General features: G+C 36.7%; 1 protein-coding gene across 1 annotated transcript in view; it reads right to left on the bottom strand.

Moving 5' to 3' along the window:
- Nucleotides 1–25,405, bottom strand: part of Stag1 (stromal antigen 1) — a 346,634-nt gene that overhangs the window by 169,608 nt on the left and 151,621 nt on the right. The window contains exons 6-7 of the mRNA XM_036192569.1: nt 10,212–10,288; nt 3,455–3,659 (exon numbers count right to left, since the gene is read on the bottom strand). Of these exons, the coding sequence (XP_036048462.1) occupies nt 3,455–3,659; nt 10,212–10,288 (282 nt within the window). The remainder of the gene's footprint in view (nt 1–3,454; nt 3,660–10,211; nt 10,289–25,405) is intronic.

The following is a 25,405-nucleotide window of genomic DNA, read 5'->3' as shown; positions in this document are numbered from 1 at the left end:
ATTAGCACCCTACCAAAGTAATCTACAGATTAAATACAATCCCCATCAAAATTCCAAAACAATTCTTCACAGAATTTGAAATTTTAAAAATTTCTATAAAAACACACAAACAAAAACCAGAATAGCTGGAGCAATCCTGAAAAATAAAAAAAATTGCTGAAGGTATCACCATTCCTAATTTCAAGCTATACTATAGAGCTATCGTAATAAAAATGGAATAGTATTAGCACAAAACCAGACATGTTGGTCAATGGAATCAAATTGAAGACCCTGATATAAATATACACACTTATGAAAATCTGATTTTTGTAAAGCCAGAAATACACATTGGGGGAAAAAGGATAGCATCTTTTAACAAATGTTGTTGGTTAAACAGAATGGCTGTATGTAGAACAATCCAAGTAGACCCACATACTTATCACCTTATAAAACTCAATTCCAAGTAGATCAAAGACCTCAACCTAAAACCAGACATACTAAACCTGATAGAAGAGAAAGTAGGGAATAGCCTTGAACCCACTGAAACAGGAAAAGACTTTCTGAACAAAACACTGTTAGTATTGGCACGAAGATCAACAAGTAATAAACGAGACCTTGTGAAACTGAAAAGTTCTTGTAAGCAAAGGACACTGTCATTTGTACAAAATAGCAGGCTATAAAATGGAAATATATTTTTTTACCAACTTTTTATTATTTTTTATCAACATTTGTTAAAGGTCTAATATCCAAAACATATAAAGAACTCAAAAACTATATACCAAGAAAAGAACCCAATTAAAAAATGGGGTATAGATCTAAATAGAGAATTGTCAATAGAGGAAATGTAAATAGCTGAGAAACGCTTAAAGAAAGGTTCAACGTCCCTAGTCATCAAGGAAATGAAAATCAAAACTATTTTGAGATTTCACCTCACGCTTATCAGAATGGCTAAAATCAATAAAACAAGTTCTGGCTCATGCTGGTGAGGATGTGGAGTAAGGGAAATCCCCATCCATTATGGGACTACAAACTTGTACAGCTACTATGGAAATCAGTGTGCAATGCCTCAGAAAGATGGGAATTGATCTCTCTTAAGATCCAGCTATACCACTCTTTGGCACATAACCAATGTTCATTGCTGCTCCATTCATAACAAACAGAAATTGGAAACAACCTAGATGTTTCTCAACAGATAAATAAATAAGGAAGATGTGATATATATAATGGAGTATCATAAATTAAAAATATAAAATATGGAATTCATAGGTAAATGGAGAAAAATCATCCTGAGTGAAGGATCCTAGACTCAAAGCGACAACTACAGTGTGTATTTCCTTATACGTGGACACTGGCTGCTAATGATAACCAAGCTACAAACCAAGGGGAGGTATAAAGGATGGTGGGAGGGGAACATGTCAGATAGGCTCCCCTAGGAAAGGGAAATAGAATAGACAATTATGCATTGTTGGGGAGGATCAAGTAGAGAGAGGGAGGGAAGAGGGGGACAAGGGAGAGAATACATGGAGAGACAGTTAAAATTAAGGGTCATTTGAGGGGTAGTATGGAATCCTAGTGCTGTAAACAATTTCTAAAATATAGACATATATGAAGGTGATCTAAATGAAATCACCAAATAATGAGGAAGACAGTGCCCAAACTGGGTAGCTCTTGTCACCAAATAAAGCTTCCAGTACAAGGACTGGGTTACAACTAATTGGAATGTTGGCCAAAGGGTTCCCTTAGGAACCCCCAAACAACAGAGGCTGTTGCCAAGACTACAGGTTGCTCTCAACAAATTGATGGGGAGGCCCTATTGTTGAAGACAACACCTACACAACTCAATGAATGAGGAGCAGTCGAGCCAGTGTCTACATAAAGCCTTCATCCCTGTGTTACAATGTCTTTGGTACATGACAGTACTCTAAATGCAAATAAGAAACATAAACTCCAAGCCAACCACAAACCCTTTGATTTACCATGGTTTCCTGCCTGCAACACATGCTAGTGCAATGGTAGAACAAAGCTTGTGGGAGTAACCAACCAATATCTGTTGTGGGATTTTTGTACACTATGTGAAGGTATATTGCTGTAATTGGTGTAATAAAAGGCTGAATGGCCAATAGCTAGGTAGGAGATCTAGGCGACACTTCTGGACAGGGAGAAAAAGGAGGAGGAGAAAAATTAAGGTTATGGAGATGCCAATGAGACATGGAAGAGTCAGACATACAGAATGAAAGAAAAGCAAAGGCCACAAGGTAAAAGGTAGATTAATAAAAGCAGGTTAATTTAAGTTATAAGAGCTGGGGGGGGGGGGCTGGAGAGATGGCTCAGAGGTTAAGAGCACTGACTGCTCTTCCAGAGGTCCTGAGTTCAATTCCCAGCAACCACATGGTGGCTCACAACCATCTGTAATGAGATCTGGTGCCCTCTTCTGGCCTGCAATCATACATGCTGTATACATAATAGATAAATAAATAAATATTAAAAAAAAAGGGCTAGTGGGACAAGCCTAAGCTAATGGCCAAGGTTTCATAGTTAATAGTAAGTCTCTGTGTCATTTGTGAGCTGGCAGCTCCCAAAAAATCCAACTACAAATATGTGCTTTCATTTAAAGCCCATTCCACAAGCTGGAACCCATACTCCACACTTCTTGGGAGATCAAGAACATGAGAATAGGTAGATCAGGGAACTAGGGTAAAAACAAATAATAATGCTCTAAAAAGATTACATAATAATACATGACTCCTAATGACATTCTGCTATAATGATAGATCAGTGCCTTGCTCAGCCATCATTAGAGAAGCTTCCTTTTGCAGCAGACAGGAACAAATAAAGAGACCCACAGCCAGATATTATGCAGAGTGAGAGACCATACAGTACTGTTTTATGTCAACTTGATACAAGCTAAAGTTACCTCAGAAGAGAGAGCCTCAATTTAGATCAGGCTCTAAGTGATTGATGGGGAAGGGCCCCAGGACTTTAATCCCAGCAATCAGGAAGCTGAATTGGAGGCCAGCCGGGTCTACATACAAAGCTCCAGGTAAGCTAAAGTTACATAGTGAGACCTTGTCTAAATACAAACAAACAAACAAAAACAACCCCAACAACTATTATTACTTGTGTTTTACCAAAGCACATGGCATAATGGTCTCTTAAAATTTCTTTGGCTTGGGTGTAATGGGGGAATATGTTCAAAGCATATTTGTATATTGGCATGCAAACACTTGTAATTCAGTATATTGAAAATAAAAGTCTGAAAAACACAGATAAAAGAAGATCAACAGACATTTATAGATATTGGACAGCTATTTTCAAATTTTATTTTTCAGGCTGTCAAATACCAAGTATGAAAATTAACTATGTAGATAAATTCCAAGCAAAAACTAAATTAACCTTACATCAAAGAAAAGTTTGGTTACAATAAAACAAAATTTGGCAAACTCAATGAAAAGCAAAGAAGACATTGGTTACTTACCAGCAAGGGTACTTGTATGCCTAAAAGCTCTGACCTGGGAATCTGATAAACCAGTCAAAAGGGAGATTACGGTGTCCATCATATATTCATCATAAATTATGCTATACTGACACTGCCGAATCAGGACTCCAATAAATTCACAAAAATTGGAACGGAATTTTTTCCACTGAGGGCCAGGCATGGTAAGGGGGTAGTCACCACTGTCCTAGAAGGTGTAAAAAGAACTTATTAAGTATCACAAGATAACAGATCAGATTTTTATTGCTACATACAAAAGAATATTTTATTTCTAAATACATGTAGACTGAAAAAATGTCTCTCATGGGCACATTAATAGTATTAATGTTTTTGCTTTAAACATGCACAAATCTTAATGTGCTCAAAACTATCACGTTAAAATCAGTGTTTACTTCATTATTCTAAGATTCTTAATAAAAGTAACAGTTCCAATTTATGTGTTTACATTTTTATAAAAATAATTTGAAACAGAAACTGAAAAATAATAGTTTAAAAAGAATATTTACTGTTGAATATAAAGGAAGTAATTAAGATACATCTGTCAACATAGCCTTTTACATTTTTTTATTCATTTACTGAGAGAAGTGGCAGATAGACAGACATACCCAACACATGCATGCCACAATGCAAATATGGGAGTCAAAAGACAGTTTGCTAGTGTTGGCTATCTCCTTCTGTCATGTGGCTTCTAGATACTAAACTCATATCAGCAGGCTTGGTAGTCCTTTTTACCCACTGAAATATCTCAGCAAGTCAGCATGGCATTTCTCAGCATTTCTAAATCAAATTTTGAAGAACGAATATTTTTAAAAATTGTAGCATTTCATAAAGAAGCCTAAAATTGACCTTTCACACGCCAAGCTCTTTTCTTCAAATTTTACAATAAATTTGATAATAATTCTATTTCATAAAGCAGATTTATTAACTTCTTTAAAAGAAAAACACAGGATGGGCTCTTGGTAAATTGTGTGACTTTGTTTAAATCACAAAATCAATAGTTGAGCCTAACACTAAAGGTCTTCTTTCTCCAGCTTAAAACATTTAAGAAAATACATAAAAGGAGGGATAGATATGGTGGTATAAGACTGAAATCTTAATACTGGATTTTTACCTAAAGGATTTGGGAATTTGAGGGCAGTATGAAATACGAACAAAACGACAACAACAACAACAACAAAACCCTTTCTCAAAAACTGAGAGGGAGAAGGGGAGGGGAGAGAAGAGTTGAAACTAAATTGAAAGGGCAGAGTGGTAGCAACAACCAAGGTAGGTAAGAAGAAATCAACTAAAAGGTAAAGCCAAGTCAAAGGCCAAGTGTGTTCTAGCTTGTCAGTGTGGGAAAGTAAAAAGTTTGTGCTCAATCAAAACTGTTTCCAATAACAAAATCTAGGAACAAGGCAGGGGAACAAGAGGACTTTTACTTGTGGTGAAACAGGTTAGTAAGTGGTAATCTTCAACTGGAAAGCAAGGAGCCCAGCTTGCTTGTTTAGATCTTTTTGTTGCATAAATCAAAAGCCTTAATCTGATGGGCTCTGGTATAGGGAGCAGCAAATGCATCAAAACCAGGGCAGAAGCCAAGATCCATCATAACAGAGAAGAGAAATAAGAGCCTCTAGACCAGAAGAGAAGGAGAAAAAAATACTGCCTTGGGCTCTGCATCTGTATCATTTGATATCAACCAAAGAGCTGTTAGCTTGAAGAGAGACAGGAAACTCCCCTTTTGTCTAGAAGACAAAAGCAAGAGACTGCCTGCTACAGAACGGAGGAACAAAAAGCTGAAAGGGTACTTAAGTGGCTCTAGACACACAGGGTACCATTCAGACCCAGGCAGGACCATGAATAAATGTTACTATTGGTACCAGGCAGCAAGCAACACTGTAATGCAACTTGTAGGAGAAAAGCTGAGGAAGTGATTTCTTCTGTGGCAGTGCAGAAGTCTCTTGAGGTGTAGCCTTAATAGGAAAAACCCACCAATAAATTGCCCCTCACCAAAGAAGATTCCCAATACAGCAAAAGGAAGCCATTATAGGAACTGTAACACATCAAAAGATCATGGGGACTCCAACATCAGTGGATACAACTGCAACACAGCTTCTACATCAGTAACTCAGAGAACATCACAGAGAGGCAAGAAAGATCACAGTGGCTGCTATTCTTGGTTGTCAACTTGACTACATCTGGAACTAACTAAAACCTGAGCAGAGGGGTACACCGGTGAGGGAGTTTTTAATTAAACCATTTGAAGTTGGAAGACCCACTTTTAACCCAGCTCTTTTGAGGTGGTAAGATCTACCTTTAGTCTGGACTATACCTTCTGCTAGCATACTACATAAAAAAACATAAAAGAGCCTGTTTGCTCTTGCTCTCAAGTCCATTCCTTCACTGGCATTAGAGCCTACTTTTTGAGAATTCTGGTGTGTACTGAAAACCAGCTGAGACATGGACTCAACAACTACTGGATTTTTGGACCTTCCCTGGGTAGACAGCCATTATTGGACTAGCTGGACCACAGTCTGTAAGCCATTCTAATAAATTTAAAATAAAATAAATGACTAAAAAAGAAAAAGCTCATGATACTCAAAGCACAAAAACAAAAAGGTCTACCATTAAGGAAATCTGAACTCTATGGCACATTAAAAGTAATGATAGTAACAAAAGAACACAAACCTCACTTTCCAAATAGACTGAAAAACCTATACATTTAGAACCTTTTAGTTTTTGTACCACTTGCAAATACTACTGTCATTTTCAAAAAAGAGTCTGTATATATTTCAAAAATTTCTTAACTCTCTAATCTGGAACACTAACTCCTAGATAAGATGTCTTCATCAAAGCTCTCCCCTCAGGGCTCAAGGAAGAAGAAGCAGAAAGACTGTAAGAGCAAGAGGGGATGGAAACACTATCTTCCAGACACAACAGAACTGAAACATATGACCTCACAAAGACTGTGGCAGAACACACAGGGCCTACATTGGTTCCAGCTAGATAGGGTACCATTGCTAAGAGAGAGAAGTAGAAATGGGCTCCCATCCATAACCAGTCCAAATGACAACTGTTCAAAAAGAAAAAGTTAGTTTTCTCAATTGAAGTCTCACTGGGTATATAATTCACACCCAAGAGTAGGTCCCATGCTCAGATGGCCAAAACAAAACGAATTCAATGGTAGTTTTGTAGACTTTCTGTCTCATATTGCTTTCTTTGGGCTTTACATTTTGTTGTTGTTTGGGTTTGGTCTTACTAATTTTCTACTTGTCTGTCTGTGTTTCTTTTTTTCCCCCAAGATTTATTTATTATGTATACAGCATGTATGACTGTAGGCTAGAAGAGGGCACCAGATCTCATTACAGATGGTTGTGAGCCACCGTGTGGTTGCTGGGAATTGAACTCAGGACCTCTGGAAGAGCAGTCAGTGCTCTTAACTTCTGAGCCATCTCTCTAGCCCCTGTCTGTGTTTCTTGTGTTTTTTAAATTCTGGTTTGTTTGTTTGCTTGTTTTCCCTCCCTTCCTTCCTTCCTTCCTTCCTTCCTTCCTTCCTTCCTTCCTTCCTTCCTTCCTTCTTTCCTTCCTCCCTCCCTCTCCCCCCCCCTTTTCTTTCTTTATTCCTGAGACAGCGTTTCTCGAGACAGGGTGTAGCCTTGGCTGTCCTGAAAATCACTTTGTAGACCAGGCTGGCCTCAAACTCACAGAGATCTGCCTGCCTCTGCCTCATGAGTGCTGGGATTAAAGGTGTGTGTCACCATGACCCAGCCTTGTTTGTCTGTTTTCTAAAGAAAGGAAGAAAGAGTGTGGAGTTGGGTGGGTGGAAGGCAGAGAGGATCTGGGAGGAATTGGAGGAGGGGAAACCATGACCAAAGTATACTGTATGAAAAAATTTTACTTTCAATAAAAATACATATTAAAAATGAGAAGAAGAGAAGAGTTGAACCCAAAGATGTCTCTGACTTCTCCAAGTGTGCCAGGGCACATGTACACTTCTATTCAACCATGCCCTCCACCCCAAAACATGAAGTCCACTGCAAGGCACACAACTATCTCCTCAACCGCTTATGCCTCGAGTTTTAAATCTGGCTATTTTTACAGGCTATCAAAATGTTCTTTGATATTTCATAATGTTGTACAACAGAAGTAAAGCACAACTGGACAGCCAGTCAATTGCAAATGTAAAGAAACGGGGACCAGGCTTCATGCACCTATAATCCCAGAATCTAGGATTCTGAGACAGAGCTACAATACTGAGGTCAGTTATGTAAGGAATTCTAAGCTAGCCTGGGCCACAAAACAAACAAACAAACAAACAAACAAATAAATAAAGCTAGCCTGGGTAAATAAATAAATAAATAAATAAGAGACAAAAAATTATTCACCCCACTAAAAAAACAACAAAAAACAAAGTAACAACAATAAAACCTACAATGTCCAGACACCTACGTGTATTTGATAAATTCTCAACATGATGATATTTTCAACTTCTGTGATTATGGACATAACTCATAAACAGCTTGAGGCACTCCTGTATATAAAAAGGTTTGATACAATAACCAGTTCAGGCATCTACTGACGATTCTGGACTATTTCCATAGCACTAAACAAAGAAGGATGGCTATATCACTACTACTTCAAACAGTATTTACAAACACTTTTTCAGGTAATAAACTACCCACATGATAACCTCCCTGTCCTACACACTGACTTGCAAACATGTTTTTAGCACTCTACAGACTCTAAACACACAAAAATGAGCCAAACAACACTTTCTCTTTCAAAGAACTTCTGATTTACTCAAAGAGACAAGGATATGGACACATGAATGAGTTAGTAAATAACAGGAATATTCCAAGGGAAAGTAATACTTAAAAGGAATGATCAATTCTCTGAAGACAGAACTAGGGAAGAAAAATATGGAATATACTCCAGATAACAATAAAGTGAGCAGAAACCTATAAACAAAGGCATTAAAAAGAGGATGGCAACACTATTTTAGGTGGCATAAGCTGAAAGAGAATGCATGAAAATAACCAGCAAGAGAGAAGGCAAACCAACCGACAGACCAACCAAACTGGTAAGTCACAAAGAAGTTCAAGGAATCCCAACTTCATTCTGGAGACCATATTCAGGAATTGACCTAGTTTAAGCAAATAAATATTCTGAACAGATAGATGTGTGCTTTAAAAAGACCCTTTTATAGGGGGAACGGTTATTGGGACTATATATATATGTATATATATATAGGTCTATGTTTGCTAGACAATCTATTTACCAATGAGTTATATCTCAACAATAAAAAGACATACAATAAAAGTTTCCTCTTCGTAAGTTAATTAACATAGATACTAGTCTTAGGAATCCGAACAATATAGTATTTCATATAAAACACATATAGATATTCATACCAACAAAGAAAAATAAATTATAAACAATGACATAAAATCAGTTTTTATGATCAAATATAATAAGCTGATGGATTAAAAAAACCTGGGAATTTAAGAGGGAATTTGGACACAAAATTAAAGGAGAGAAATTGGGGATGGAGAGACGGCACACGTGCAAACAAAACACAAATGCACATAAAATAAAAATAAAATATCAAAAATTAAGAAAAATAGCTGGGCGGTGGTGGTGCATGCCTTTAATCCCAGCACTTGGGAGGCAGAGGCAGGTGGATCTTAGTGAGTTCAAGGCCAGCGTGGTCTCCAAAGTGAGTTCCAGGAAAGGTGCAAAGCTACACAGAGAAACCGTTTCGAAAAACCAAAAAAGAAAAAAAGAAAGAAGAGAACTGAAGACACAGAAACGCATGAAGAACAACTCAATTCTTATGGATTATGACTAAATCAGACTGAAAGATGTTAGCAAAGTATTTCTGTACTTGAGAACATGAAAAACACTTTTGGTGTGAAATGCAAGAGAAAATGTGGCTATCTGATGGAAAGGATATCAATTAAATTATACATATCTGAATGTTTGTTATATCACATATTTGTATTGCTTTATTCAAATGGAAATTGCTAGTAATAAAAAGACTGAACTAATCACAAAAATTAATCTAGAGAAGACAATTCTGTTAATGCTGAAAAAAAAAAAAAAACTTCCATGAAATAGAAGTCTTCTGTAAATCAAAAGAATACATTAGAAGAATAAGTGATGGATTTAAGAGAGTACACAGAATAACTTTATCATAAATACAATATAAAAAATAAAGTGTGAAAGTGTTTCTGAATCTTTTAATACATCAAAACTCAAAATTGTGATGAGTTTGTGAATAATAAGAATAGAAACATGTACACTAAATGGAAATTAGAGCACTCAAGTAGCATGTTCCAAGTAGAAGCACACACACAAGTATGTGGAAAGTCTAGAAAGTGAGAAGATTCTGTACCACATAATTTGAGAAATGCTTGATTAAATACAGTTAAGCAAAATTTTCTGCACTCGAATTTCTAACAACCATAAATAATCTCTAAGATAGGTTTATATACAATATATCTCAAACTTACCCAACCTCTAATAAACCATTTTCCCTCTAAAGCATTGAACCAAGTTAGCATTTCAAGTTGGCATTTCATGTTGGGAATTGGAGACTGCCAGACTTAATGCAAGATGTTAACTTTAATTCATGGCTTTATAAATGTTATTGTCTTCTTTAAAACACTAAGCAAAAAAAAAAGTTTTGGAACAACCAACATATTTACTAAAGATTTAAAAGTATACGGTATCAATTTGTACAGATATTGGAATATTATACCTCATCAAATTCTTCAGTCATTTTTCTGATGATTTCTGCATTCTGCATATTTCGAAACATCTCTATTCTGACAGTACCTGTGGAAAAATAGATTTTATAGTTAATCTTTATCTCATACTAAACATTAAGCCTAATCTGATCACTGATTAAAAAGTTACATAAACTTATTTGGGTTTCCTGTTCATCTCAAAATTTTCCTTTAGTTAAAAAAAATTATTGGTATGAGTGTTTAGCCTTTATGTGATGCCTGCAGAGACCAGAAGAGGGTGTCTGATTCCCTAGAACAGGAATTACAGACTGTTGTACACCACCATATGGATTCTGGAAGCCAAATCCAGGTCCTCTAGAAAAGTAACCAATGCTCTTAACTGCTGAGCCATTTTCCAGCACCTCAAATTATTTTTATACCATTTACTTTAAAAGAAATAGAACACATTTCAATCAAGTTTTTCTAAAACTAAGCCATGAAGTTCTATATAATGATTAAAGATGAAAGCAAGTTTTTTTTACTATTCTAATTCTTTTGTGTTACTTGACAGCTTAATTTTACCCCAAATTTGGTTGGTTATATAATTTATTAATGTACGGACATGCATTTTTTGTTAATTTTGAAAAAACGTCTAGTTTTAAAAAGTCAACATAATTTAGAGCTGGAGCAAAATAAATCAGTGACAGAGCACTTGCTTAGCACAGCATACATGTAGCCACAGTACAGTCCCCATTATGGCATCCAAGCCCCTCCCCCTCCAAAAACATCAATGTTATTCTTAGACAGGGAATGATGGTAGAATGTTTGTCTGGTATGCATGAAGCACCCTAGATTTGAGCTCTAGCATTTTGTAAACAAGGAACAGTGGCACATAGCAAGTTCCAGGACAAACTAGACTGCATAAAATGCCATCTCTAAAATCAAACAAAAGATAAAAAAATATAATTTAAAGAAATTAAAAGCTTATAGTGAACACTGAAGCAGAGAATCTTCACCGAATTTTTTTAAAAAAAGATTCGCTTTTATTTGTGTAAATGTAACATACTCAAAATTTTTGTTCTTTTGGGGCGGGGTGGCTAGGTAGGTGGCTCAGTGGAAAGGGCACTTGCTGCCAAGCCTGACCCAGTTTCATCCCCTGGACCCACATGGTGAAAAGAGAGAATCAACTTTTACAAGTTGTCCTCTGACCTCCACAAATAACATGGGGCATGTTTATACACACATAAATAAATAACAAATAAATAAATAATTGTAATAATCCTTTTGGTCACAAGATTAAGGCTTAAAAAAGGATGAAAGTCCTTAAAAACCAACCTTCAGGTTGACACCCCCCCTCGGCAATCCGGGGAATTCAAGCTCTTAGGAAATGATCCATTAACTATGAAAGTAGTGGCACTCACAAAAAACATACTAGGGAGAAAAGTACTCTCTACATGTGACCTGAAAACTAGATCATAAAAGCAACATAGTTCCACTTTTTTCTATAGTTGTAGGGAACACCAAAGATACTGAGATTATAGAGACTCCCATAAGATGAAGTAAGGACGCTACTCAACAACAACAACAGTCTTCTTGGTAAAAAGAAATCCCTTCCCTAGACAAGACTTAAAATGAGGGCAACCCTGAGCAACAAACTGAACATAACACTTAGACACAGAGAATCAGAACTACTCCATCTGAGCTGCTATAAAATTCTTGAACCACAGAAACAATGATAATGATAAGCAATTCTGTTTTTAATCAATGTACTACACAACTTATCAAAAAGCAATAAACATGTAGTATAGATTGCTCAGGGATGTAATGTACAATAACCAGAAAATGCATATTTAAAAGAATTTAAAGTATTCTTTTTGTGTGTGTACAAATGTGGGAGGTGTGTAAATATGTGCACACGAATATGTGCAGGTGAAGTTGTGTGGAGGCCTGATACTGACATCTGTTGTCTCTGTCAATCACTTTCTACCTTTAACTGAGGCAGAACCTCACCAAATCTAGAACTTGGGATTTTGAGTAGTCTGGCTAGCCAGCTTGCTCCAGGGACTCCCTGTCTTCACTTCTTGCTGCTGGGATGACAGACAGGTGGGATTTCCTGCAGACCCAGGATTTTATGTAGATTCTGGAGAGCTGAAACCCAGTTCTCATATATGTATAGCACGTGTTTTCTCCAATGAGCCCATCTCCCATGTTCATGGAAGGAAAAAGATGACATCAGCACCTTAACTTCAGGTGATTTTTACAAATGACTCAAGAATTTTACTACTACCTGTTTATTCAACAAAAACACAAACAGTGATGAGAAGGCTCAGACATAAATGGCCACAGGTGACAAATTACAGATGAATAATTTAAAAAGAATAAAGATCCAACACGTGAACCAGTAGATTATGTATTGATAAAAGGAAACAACTGATACACATAGTAATATTTTTGGTTTTTCAATATAAGAGGTTGAAAAAAACAGCGTCAAAACAGGAAAGGATGCACCAGCAAGATGTCTTAGTAGGTATTGGTGCCTACTGCCAGAACTGATGAAATTAGTTTGATATCTGAATCAGTGTGATGCAAACTGACTCCCACAAGTTGTCCACTGACTTCTATATATTTGTTGTGGCAAGTGCAGGTTTATACATATATCCACAGAAGCACACACATAAATTAAGTAAATGAAGATGTAATAACATTGTTTTAAAAGACACAGCATCATTCCATTCATACAAAGCTCTAAAACAGGGCCTGATGGAACATACCTTTTATCCTAGCACTCAGGAGGCAGACGAATATCTCTATGAATTTAAGGCCAGATTGGTCTGCTTAGGGATTTCTAGGCCACCCATACTGACGTAGTGAAATTCTGACTTAAAAAACACAACAAAAAAACCCCAAAAACAAACCACGTCTAAAACAAGCAAACTGTACTGATTGAGTTGAAAGTCAGCTAGCATGACCAGTGTACATGAAGAGTAGGAGAGCTAAGAGATCTGGTATAAAATAAGAACTTGTCAGAGATAGGAAAATATTAGATATTGTAACTGAAGAGGCATTAGGTAGTTATATGCATTTATCTAAAGTCATCCAGTTGAACACTAAAATGTATCAATTTTAATTTAATTTTATCTTTGTTCCATTGATTCTCCTAATTTTAAGATTATGGTGAAATCACTTATGGTAAATCCAGGAACTGGAAAAAAATCATACTCGCTTAGAATACCTGGCCCCTGTGGTTCTTCCATCCAATTCTGTAACTTAGAACTTTAGAAACATGAAAAACATAAGACATAATAAATCTAACCTTGCCTGTCACTGGTTGTTTATAGCCTCGGGCAAGAAAAAAGGATAGATAATGTTAGCAACACTATTTCAATACTGACTTATACTTAGTGCTTTAAGATCCTGAGCACTGTAAATGATGCTCTACTCTATTTCCATAATTGATACCCCAAGTTCAAGCACAGTACTTTTACCTATATTTTCAACGAAATAGAGAAGCTCAGGAAAAAAAAAAATCATTTTAAGTGCTAACATTAAGAGGGAGAAGAATGCCAGGCGGTGGTGGCACACACCTTTAATCCCAGCACTCGGGAGGCAGAGGCAGGAGAATCTCTGTGAGTTAGAGGCCAGCCTGGGCTACAGAGTGAGTTCCAAGAAAGGGACAAAGCTACACAGAGAAAAACCAAACCAAACCAACCAACCAACCAACCAAACAAAAAACCTCTTTTTTATGAGTCTACAGTTACCCTGATACCCAAACCACACAAATATGCAAAAAAGAATTACAGACCAATCTCCCTCATGAACATTGATGCAAAAATACTCAACAAAATATTGGCAAAACGAATCCAAGAACACATTAGGTGAGAGAGGAAAACAGAAACTGGCAAAGAAACTGCTATGAAGAGTACCTCATGTTTCATACCTTTGCAAGGACTATAAAATGGAAATAATCTATTAATAATTCAAATGCTAAGGTATTATCTTTTTTAACAAAGAAAACCCCCATGCATACTCACATATGGATAATATTCTAAAGATCAGTCTTACTTTTTAACTGTTCATTCTTCTCCACAACATGACTAAATAAATGCCTTTGATAACATTATCTCCAGATTGCCACAACAGTCTTTTCTTGCCTTAATACTTTAACATTTTTAAAACTATACTAGTTGTTACAGCAGCTCTATATTGTATTTAGAGACAAGTTTCTCATTTCCTTCATTTGGTCATTTATCTGAGCAGCCTTAGGTATTTTCAAAGTTCTATCTAGTATTGAATTCTGCACTTTCTAACATGGAAATATATATATTTTATACCCCTCATAAAGAATACTGCAGACACCATGACATACTAAAATTTTCATTCCATTAGTTGTTTCAAAAATACCTAACATCCTGAACTCTTTCTTACTGAAAGTTTCTTTTGAAGGAAAAAAAAAAATTGCCTAACTGAACACTGGTACCAAAACTAAAGAAGTGATCTTAAGAAATTTGCTTTGGGGCCTTTTAATTTTTCACATTCATGACTTTCTTCATATTATGTAAATGTGTGTGTGCATATGGGCCAGTGGGTGGGAATCAGAGGACAACTTGCAAAAGTCAGTTCTTTCTTCCCACCATATAGGTCCCAAGGATCAACTATGGGTTGCCAGACTTGACACCAAGCACCTTTACCTGCTGAGCTACCTCCTAGGCCTTATATTATGATTTATAAAGATGTGTATGTCTGCTTTGGCATGGTCATACATGCCCATAATCTCAGGCCAACCAACTTATAGTGTACTACATTCACAGAAACATAAATATTGAAAACAAAGAAAGGGAATTATTGAGATTAAATACCACTCCTTTAAACATTAAAAACTTAAGAAAGAATTTTGAACTAACTGCCTTATCACCACCATACACAAGTGATTTAAACACACACACACACACACATCTTTTTGAAAAGAAATCCATAAAAGATTATTCAATACTATCTTTCCAGTAAGGTAACATTTATAATACAGAAAAGAATCTAAAACTTCTATTTTTAACAATAAATAATTCTCAAATTAGAAATAACAGCAGAAATCTAACAAATTCACAATAATTTAGGATAGTTTTGGTGGCGCATACCTGTAATCCCAGCACTCGGGCTTACACAGGAGGTTTCTGAGTTTGAGGTCATCTCAAGCTATAGAGCAAAACCTTATCTCCAAATAAAAATGATTAAAAATGATCGTGAGAGCAAGGCTTAGTGCAACCTCTGTGGTATGTAATTTTTCAAATATCTAACAAAACCACAAATTCATAAATTCTTTGATACTGATACTAAGACTATACTTATAGCAAAGCATTCATAAAATTTTTAAATGTATAAAATAATTTACAAGTATTCTGTGAATCAGTATAATAGCAATAATTAAGAAAAACTCATATGCCATTTATCAAGATCAGATTAGATAAAGGTTAACAATGCTGACAGTGGTAGCAGTCGTCAGCATCTGAGTGCTGCTTTCATGTTAATACATTTAACTTACCCAACAGTCTTATGAGAATGTACTATTCTTTCTCTCAATGTGCAGATGAGAACTAAGACCTCTAATAGCGATTTGTAAACAGATTTTGCTAGCAATTGATCTACTTTGGAAGACTGGCTATGACTAACCACTACTTGTTCTCAATTTGACATTAAATTGTCAAAATACATTAATGTCATCTAGGATTGATAGAGAATAATGTGCAGAATAAATTTGCATATTCCAAAAGATACTGAAATATATACTATATATGAAAATATTACTAAAATTATGTAGTAAGCTGAAAAATCTGGTTACCTTCAGGAATAAGAAAATGTGATTCACATTTAAGGAGGTAAGAAATATATAACATGTTTTTGAAACAACTCTAAGAATATATTACTCAAAACAAAATATATATAAATGCATAAAAGAAAAATGTAAATACTAATCAGTAGAATAAATCATTTTTAAAAAAAGATTTAATACTATTATTATTATTATTATTATTATTATTATTAATGTGAGTGTCTTCATGTACCCTAGGTGCATGCCTGGTACCTGCAGGGGCCACAAGAGGATGACAAATCCCCTAGAACTGGAGTTACAGATGGTTGTGAGCCATCAAGTGGGCATAGGAGAACTGAACTAGGGTCCTCTGCAGTTAACCACTGACCAATCTATCTCTACAGTGTTGCTCCTGGCTCCACTTTTATTTAAATTTTTTAAGATTAAGAAAAATGGCCAATTGGTGATGGCGTACAACTTTAATCCCAGCACTCAGGAGGCAGAGGCAGGAGATCTCTGTGAGTTTGAGGCCAGCCTGGTCTCCAGAAGGAGTTCCAGGACAGGCTCCAAAAGCTACATACAGAAACCTTGTCTCAACCCCCCCCCCCCCGAAAAAAAAACCCAAACAAACCAAAAAACCAAAACCACATACACACAAAAAGGTAATTCTTACTAATTATAGATATAGAATGTTTGTCACAGGCCATGTGTAGAAACTTGGGCCTACTGTTATTTGTGCTGTTTTGGAAAGTGCAAGAAATTTTAGAATGTGAGGTCTAAAATGAGCAACTACAGATCACTATAGTTGATCTGTGGGGGATATACATTCCTCTGGCCTCTTATTTTCTTTCTCGGCTTCCTGAATGCCATGATGTAAACAGCCTATATCATACATTTCTACTACTATTACACATTCAATGCTTTACCTAAAAGTAACAGAGACAAATGACCATGAACTGAAAATTCTGAACATTTATGTCAAACTAAATCTTTCCTGGCTATAATGAAAAGTAAGAATGTGCCGGGCGGTAGTGGCGCACACCTTTAATCCCAGCACTCGGGAGGCAGAGCCAGGTGGATCTCTGTGAGTTTGAGGCCAGCCTGGTCTACAGAGAGAGATCCAGGAAAGGCGCAAAGATACACAGAGAAACCCTGTCTCGAAAACCCACCCACCCTCCAAAAAAAGTTAAGAAAAAGTAAAAAAGAGAGAGAAAAGAAAAAGACAAAGAAAGAATGAAGGGTTATGACTACAACAAAAGCCCATTATTGAGTTCAGAACCACTTAGAACAGGTTTGTGGAAGAAATCTGGAAGGGTTCAGGCTAGAGGCCTAAAACGGTGTAAGAAATACAAAGTGGGAGGTTTTAGTGGCAACTGAGATCAACATACTGAGTAGATGTGGAGAACAATGACTGCTCATGAGGAAACAGGACTCTACTTGTGAATCAGACTATATCATGTTATATAAATAAATAAATCTTACACACACACACACACACACACACACACACACACACACACACACACCCTGTATATGTTTTGTAATTTAAAGATGACAGAATAATAATTTGGTGTAGAGAAGGTCAAAGGAACTCAGAATTCAGGTGGTTGCACAGGTATTGTTAGTTTAGTAGTTGTTGATGAAAATGGGGGAGGGGAGAGACTACTGTAAGGTCTTAGAAAACTTCCGTCAGTGAAAAAAATAAAAACCTGTAAATTGGGATTAACAATGCCTATTCGAAGAGATCTGACACTCTGCACCTGGCCAATAGGAATATCTTGAAGGCATTTCAAGAATAAGCCAGTTCTCACATAAGGCAAACTCAGGGATAATGTAAATCTTATCTCAAAGGCTCTCCCTTAAAAGATTTGCAAGGGAACACTGCTCACATAGAACCATCTAAAAGTTGTTTCCTTAAGATTACTTTACCATGTTCAGTTGCCCATGCATTCAAGAGACTGTTGCAACTGCAGTCTAAGCCTGGCTATGACTCAAGCTGTAGAATAATAATGATCCACAGAACACAGTGCTAGTTCTTCAAGAATGCAGAAAGGGAGACTACAGAATCATACACTTCCATCCACATTTCAAAGAAAATCCAGGAAGGTTGGACAATTTGTGACAAGTTTGTAATTCCTACATGTAGCACCTAAGAAGGGTTGTACAAAGCTAGGAGAATGAAGCTAAGCTGCAATCAAGATGCCAGGATTTGGGATATTGGTTGTGGAAAACTGCAGGTAAAGTTGAATCAGAAAAAGGTGGGGAGAGGCAGGAGAAGGAAGTAGAAATGGAGAGGAAGAGAGGGGAGGGAAGGGGAGGAAGAACGGGAAAAATGCAAGACTGCAGGGGTGGAGCTTCCCGAGTACAATGAACTTTGTATTGTGCCATTATGTGCCTGCAAGTCAGATATGGATCTACAAGATTTAGCATTTGCTCAGCTGGGTTTCAGGCTTACTTTAGTCCCATCTACTTTCTAGGCTCCTATACCTATCTTTTTAAATGGAATTGTTTGCTCTATGCTACTAAATGTTGTAAGAAAAGAAATTTCATTTTGATATTAAGGGTACTAAGAGGAAAGACTCAGGACTTGGATATTTGAGTAACACTTGAAATGGCAACACCACAGTGACTCTTTAGAAATATGACTAAACCACATTATGAAATCACTGTATGGGGGGAAAGGGTAGAAGGATATGGTTTGAATATGATATGTCCCTCATATGTTGAAAGCTTGATCTGCAGATTGGGGAGCTACTTTTTTAGACATGGTAAAAATTCTAGCAGGAAGTAGCTCACTGAGGGTGTTAACTTTGGGAGTTATATCTTGCTCTGGGCCCTTCTGTTAACACTCCTGTCTAATTTCTGGCCTCCATGTAGCAGCCTTTGTTACAATTGTCAGCTGACATAGTCTGCTTTTCTTAGACTTCAAAGAAGTAGTAACCCAACCATGAACTAAAACAATGAACTAAACCATGAACAAAAATAAATCTTTCCTGACTTTCATTTCACAGCAAGGGAAGTAACACAAAATGTATAAAAAGGCACCAGTGGGGTCTTTATTAATGTGTGCACATTGAAGGGTAGAAGTATGAAAACCAAACACAAATTTACCAGAATACAAAATTTTATGGTTTCTATCATATGGAAAAAATGATGAATTAAAAAAAGCACAAAACTAAAAGTGAAACATATCCCTTGATAATTATCACTGTGTATAATAATAAAGGTTAGTGGTGACAATAATAATTGCAACATAAAGGTAAAAAAGTTACATTTCTTTGGAATACGCTTTGGTTACAAGATCTTTGAAATAATACACGGTAGTGTTTTTCAGCTCCACTAGTTATTAGCATGGGACACTGCAAAATGTACATAATCTCTAGAAACTCAAATAACTTTTTTAGTTAATTGTCTTTTTTGTTTTTTCCTGTAAATGACATGACTTCATTCTTATCACGTCTGAAAAAAAAATCTGTGTGATATGTAGACTTTCAAGTCTTTTGTGTAATGTCAAAAAGTGGCAGAGTTGGGTTATATAGTAGACTGACTGACTCTCTCTCTCAGAGTCTGCATTCCCAAGAGAGTACATAAGGGCCCCTTTGTCCACTTCCTTGTCAGTATCTGCTATGTTTTCTCAATGACTGACATTATGACTGGAATGAGATGGAATCTCAATGCATACTTCATTTGCATTTCCCTAATGGATAACCATACTAAAATTTGTTTTTATGTTTATAAGGGCCATTTGTAGTCCATCTTTTGAGAGCTATGTGTTCATTTCACTAGTCTATTACATGACTAGGTTGTTTAAGATATCTAACTCTGAAGGTGAGGATAGGGCCACAGCAAAGCACTTTAATTCCTAGGTCCTGGAGAGTGTATAGCACATTAAAGTTTAATTAATGCAGAAAAAATAAAACAGAAAAGTTTTTGACATTGTGTCTGCAGTTTGTAAAAAGTTCAGTCAATCCTGAGCTGCCAACTTCAGCCACCCTATTTTTACCATTGCTTAACTTGAAGTCCATAAAGTGATAGGGCATTTACATGGGTTGCTGGTTTTGGTAAAACTCTTAGTACCTCCCTAGAACATAATGGAACTCGGATCTCTACTTATGTCTATTTCCAGGTTAAAATGGTGTGTGGAAAATGAGGCCTGCCTTTTTTCTTTCAGAAGCAGAAAGTCATTCCAGCGAATGTCTAGCCACTCCTACCTAGAGTCTTCACATCCAGAGTAGAGGGGATTAGGCTCAACAGAACTAGATATCCTTATCCAAAGTACCTTCTATTTACTAGAGTAAAGAGAATGAAATGAAGAACTAAGCAGAAGAAACATGGAAACCAGTAAACGGTCTCACAGGTATATATGTAAACCTTATTATAGTCTGGAGAACTGGAATTGTCTTCTTTGATGCTTCTTGCCCATTTTAAGCTTTACTTCCCCTAGCCACAGCAGGAACCTTAACCTTTGTATCTGTCCAACTAAAAATAAAAGTGCATAAAGGTGACAGTTCCATAAAGAAATAAAATATAGGAGACTAAACACAGGCAAATTCTTGCTATACTTGATAGTATAACAGTATTTCAAACAACATTTTAATTTCTAGTTTTTATGATATAACATTGCATACTCAGAACCACTGACACCTAGGTATGATGAAATACACTAACACTGTCTAGTACTCTAGCAAAAAGCATTCCAAACAGTAAAGGCCTTTCAAGTATTCTATGTACAAATCAGCCTTTTGTTTAAAATATTAGAGTTACAGATTATTAATAAATATTACCTGACATTGTGATTTTGAAGGGATACTACAATCATATGACAGAACCAACTTTTGTTAGAATCTCTCTTTCCCTCTCCCTCTCTCCCCACCCCTCGTTTCTTTCATTTTTACTTCATCTAGACCCATACAGATGAATCAAAATAAAAGAGAAAGATTGCTGACAACTATCAATGAATTGGTATAGGAAACCTTAGGAAAAAGGAAGTAGTTCTAAACTACTAAAACTAGTAGGGATTCACTAAAGAAATACCCACATATAGTAAATTCAGGGCTTACTAACTATATGGTAATGCAGTGACTAAGAAGGGAAGTTGGGAGAAATGCAGAGAAAAGGGCACTTACTCTGGTTGCTTTCCAACAAACATTTCAAACAAAATTCATTAAGTATCTTGGGGTGCATGTGAACTACCTGGGTTATGTGTGAATGGGGGAAATAAAAAATTATTATGATAATATTTTATAAAATAGGTAATATTTTTTTAATGCCATAAAAGTTGTGATTGTACGTTCACTGATGGGTCTGTCTCTAGATGGCAGTCTATACTTAGTAAATCTGCTAGTTAAAAATATGAACACATGTGAGTTCGAGGCCAGCCTGGTCTCCAAAGCGAGTTCCAGGAAAAGGCACAAAGCTACACAGAGAAACCGTGTCTTGAAAAAACAAAAAACAAAACAAAACAAAACAAAAAACTACATTCCTTCCTTGGAAGTATGAAGATGGTTGTCCATTATATTGCTAAATTAGCATCTGTTTAGGTTCATTGAGAAACTAGTTCTGTTATGTGGGTTCTCCCAGCCATCCCAATGGTTCAGTCCCAAACATGTTTGTCTCAAAGTGTCCTCCAAAGTCCCTTCTCTAGGAATGGGCTGGGCCTCCTAACTGTGACAGGAAGCAGAGAAGAGCAAAACAGCACAAGAGTAAAAATATTACTAGTATTATCTCATGCAGTGACTAAGAAAAGCTAAAGTTCAGCCATAGGAAGTTGAGTTATAAAGAGAACTGAATCAAGAACTTCAGGGGACTGTCTGAACTTTCCCAAGTGGTTCCTGTTGGATGTTATCTCTTACCTGTTAGAATTTGGTTTACTTGGAAGCATCACTCAAGAGGATATTCTGCTGTACCCAGGACTCTACTAGGAATTCTAGCTGACTTCCTTAAAGGGGCTCTCCAATTTCTAAATTAGTACACACCCATGAGATGTTCCAGTCCTCCTTCTTCATTCTCCCCCTTCCCTACTCATCCCTTAGTAAACCTGCTAAAATGATGGCCAAACTCCAGACCACACAAAACAATGATAGATAAAATAAGTGTACAAAAAGAAAAAAAATCACATATTGGTAAGTAATGTGTGATTATCAGTTATCTAGTCCTTCAGGGACACTATATCTACACATAATAGACAACTCATAAAATGTTAATTTAGCAAATTTTAAAATTTGGTTGACTGGTGATAGGTAATCCAGGTTTGAAAGCAAACATTGTCCTACAGATAGTCAAAGATATTCAAATATTTTCCCCAAATCTTAAAATAACCCCATCTTCAGTACTCAAGATCTTTATGAGACAAAAGAAATGATAAATTTATATTTTAAAATCTAAGTAAACTCCCTGTTCTCTACTTCTAAAATGATTCAAAACAAGTTTAATACTCCAACACATGAACCAGTATTAAAATTCTAGGATTATATGATAGCATGAAAAGTAAATGTACCAGAATGTGGGTCCAAACACAAGCATGGGAAAAAAGACAAAAATATCCCCTAGGTGTCTTCTAGGATCAGAGTATTGTAGAAGAATATATATCATATGCTCAGTCTGATAGCCAAAAAGAAAAACCAACCCAGAATCCCATGCATAGACCCCTAGGCCCAATCCAACCATAAGCCAGAGAGGACATTCTCAACTTGGCCAGGTACCACATGGCATCTTGTGACAATGACTCCAGGCAGAAACCCCCTGAACCAGTTGGTCACATCATATACCAAGACCTTCCACACCCAAGGCATCCTTCAAATGACCCCAGATAGCATCTCACACATGTTCACCAGAGGATAGCATGACATCCTGCTTCCTGTATCCATGAAGTACTGCCAATTTGCACTGTGACCCCTAACCCTGTCACTTAAGGACCATCTATAGAACCTAGATATAGAATTCAGGACATTAGCAGAGTAATATTCTAAACCTACAGGAGGATTACTCCTAGAATGAAAAGTCATTTTTTCCCCTAGCTGAGCTGGGAACACTTCAGAAACCCTGTTCAAATATTAAGAATTGCCCACCAAACTGTATCCAGAGCACCATGTACCTAATCTACAATCTGACAAAATATGGTTAATAACTAACACTCTTTTAACAAAGGTGAGACCAGATAGTCAGGCCAATAAACACCACCAATAACCTAACCTCATATGCCTAGGTCCTATCACAAAAACATATGCAATACAACACACACACACACACACACACACACACACCCCAAAACAAAAAAAGTTTGTCTCCTCTAGAAATTTGAACCACCCAGTGTTAATACTCCCTGAGAAAAGCAACTTAGTTAACACATAAGACAATGATTTCACAACACAGATCAATAACCATTATAAGACTTTTTTGTTTGTTTTGTCCTATTCTGATTTGATTGGTTTTATCTTTATTATTGTTGTTGTTGTTATTATTATTATTATTATTATTTTAGATGTTTGTTTATATTCTAATAAGAAAGTGTAGATTTGGGAGGGTAGGAAAGTGGGAGGGAGCTGGGGAAGTGGAAAATGTGATCAGAATATACTGTATAAAAAACTACTTTGAACTTAAAAAAAAATGACAATGATTTTGAAATACCAATTATAAAAATATTCAAGAAACTCAAAGAGAATATAAATAAATGCCAAAATGAAGGTCCCAAAAGCAAAAACAGCTGAATAATGAAAAATAATGAAGGTGTGAATATAGAATTGAATAGAGAATCTCTAAAGAAAAGGCAAGCTTAAATAAAATGCAAAAACAAAAACTCAAAAGGTGAACCAAACATTCAAAGGAGAGCCTCACCTACAAACTAGATCAAGTGGAAGAGAGAATACCAGGTCTTAAAAGACAAGTCAGAAGAACAGGATCACACAATTCAAAAGAAAACATTAAATCTAAGAAAACCCATGAAAGGACTCTGGGACACCATAAAATAATAAACCTATAAATCATAGGTGTAGAAGAGAAGAAACACAGTCAAAGGCATAAGAATATTTTCAACCAAATCACAAGAGAACTTCCCCAGTCTAAGGAAGGAGATGCCTGCTGTGGATATCGCTCTGTGTAAATAAAGTTCTGATTGGCCAGTGGCCAGGCAGGAAGTATAGGCGGGACAAGAGAGAAGAGAATTCTGGGAAGTAGAAGACTGGAGAGAGACACCACCAGCCGCCGCCATGAAAAGCAACATGTAAAGACATTGGTAAGCCACAAGCCATGTGGCAAAGTATAGACTAACAGAAATGGGTTAATTTAAGATAGAAAAAGCAGATAACAAGAAGCCTGCCACGGCCATACAGTTTGTAAACAATGTAAGTTTCTGTGTGCTTTCTTTGTTGGGTCTGAGAGACTGTGGGACTGGCGGGTAAGAGAGATTTGTCCTGACTGTGGGCCAGGCAGGACAACTCTAACAACAAATGGCGCCCAACGTGGGGCAAGAGTTTCCACCTAAAACCTGAGAAAAAAGATTCTAAGACGGAGCTAAAAACAGCTTCCTAATTAGTGGCAGCCTGCCGGTTTGAGCTACTATGGCAGGTTCCTGGCATGTGCGTCTGACCTACAGTATGGCAGGAATGAGGAGTCTACAAGTGGCACTTTACTCTGCTGCGTGGTAGATTTAGCCTTTGCTAGTTAAAACAAAAAAAAACAAACAAACAAACAAAAAAAAAAGGTTTCTGGGCTATGCACTGCTTTGATAGAACTACTTCTGATAGTTGATAGTACACATGGCTCCAGACCCAGAGCCGGCAATAAACTGTACCACCGCCATGTTGGGAAGCTGAGGTGGGTGGAGCCAGCAGCCACAGGGGAGTTTCAGTCTTACAAAGATGGATATTACACAGAGAATCTGGTTTGTGTTGTCTTTGAGATTCTTAACTACAGAAAAAGATTTGATCATAAAAGCTGTTGAATTAAATAAATATGTAAATTTTAAAGGTATCTTGACTTCAAAATTTGGATATAAGGATATGTTGCTTTGGAAAGGAGTCTCTGCTTTTGTTTCCACAGAAAGCCAGAGGCTATGGATTTGTTCCAGATTAAGATACATCAGGTTTGACCAGCCAAGACCACCTGAAAGGTCTCCAATGACACAGTGGCCCAGATGATCCAACATCCAAAATGGTTTCAAGGCAACTGGCTCAGAGGTTCACCCTAATGGACTACTCCATAATCCTAAAATTTTCTTTGTGTCCCTATAAGATACAGCGCCCCCCTCCAGCAAGAAGTAGTAAGAGAAACTACGCCCACATTCCCAAAATTATCAAGCTGGCTTTGCAGATGGAATTGGCTCACTCCTTCTCTAAACCCAGACATATTGCTAAAAAAAAAAAGGTTAAGAGATTCTTATGTCCCAAATCAAAAGAGCCCTCTGGTGTGGGACAGAGAAAAACCAAT

The sequence above is a fragment of the Onychomys torridus genome, chromosome 7, assembly GCF_903995425.1.
Source record: "Onychomys torridus chromosome 7, mOncTor1.1, whole genome shotgun sequence".
NCBI lineage: Eukaryota > Metazoa > Chordata > Mammalia > Rodentia > Cricetidae > Onychomys > Onychomys torridus.
This window is presented reverse-complemented; position numbering and strand designations above follow the sequence as displayed.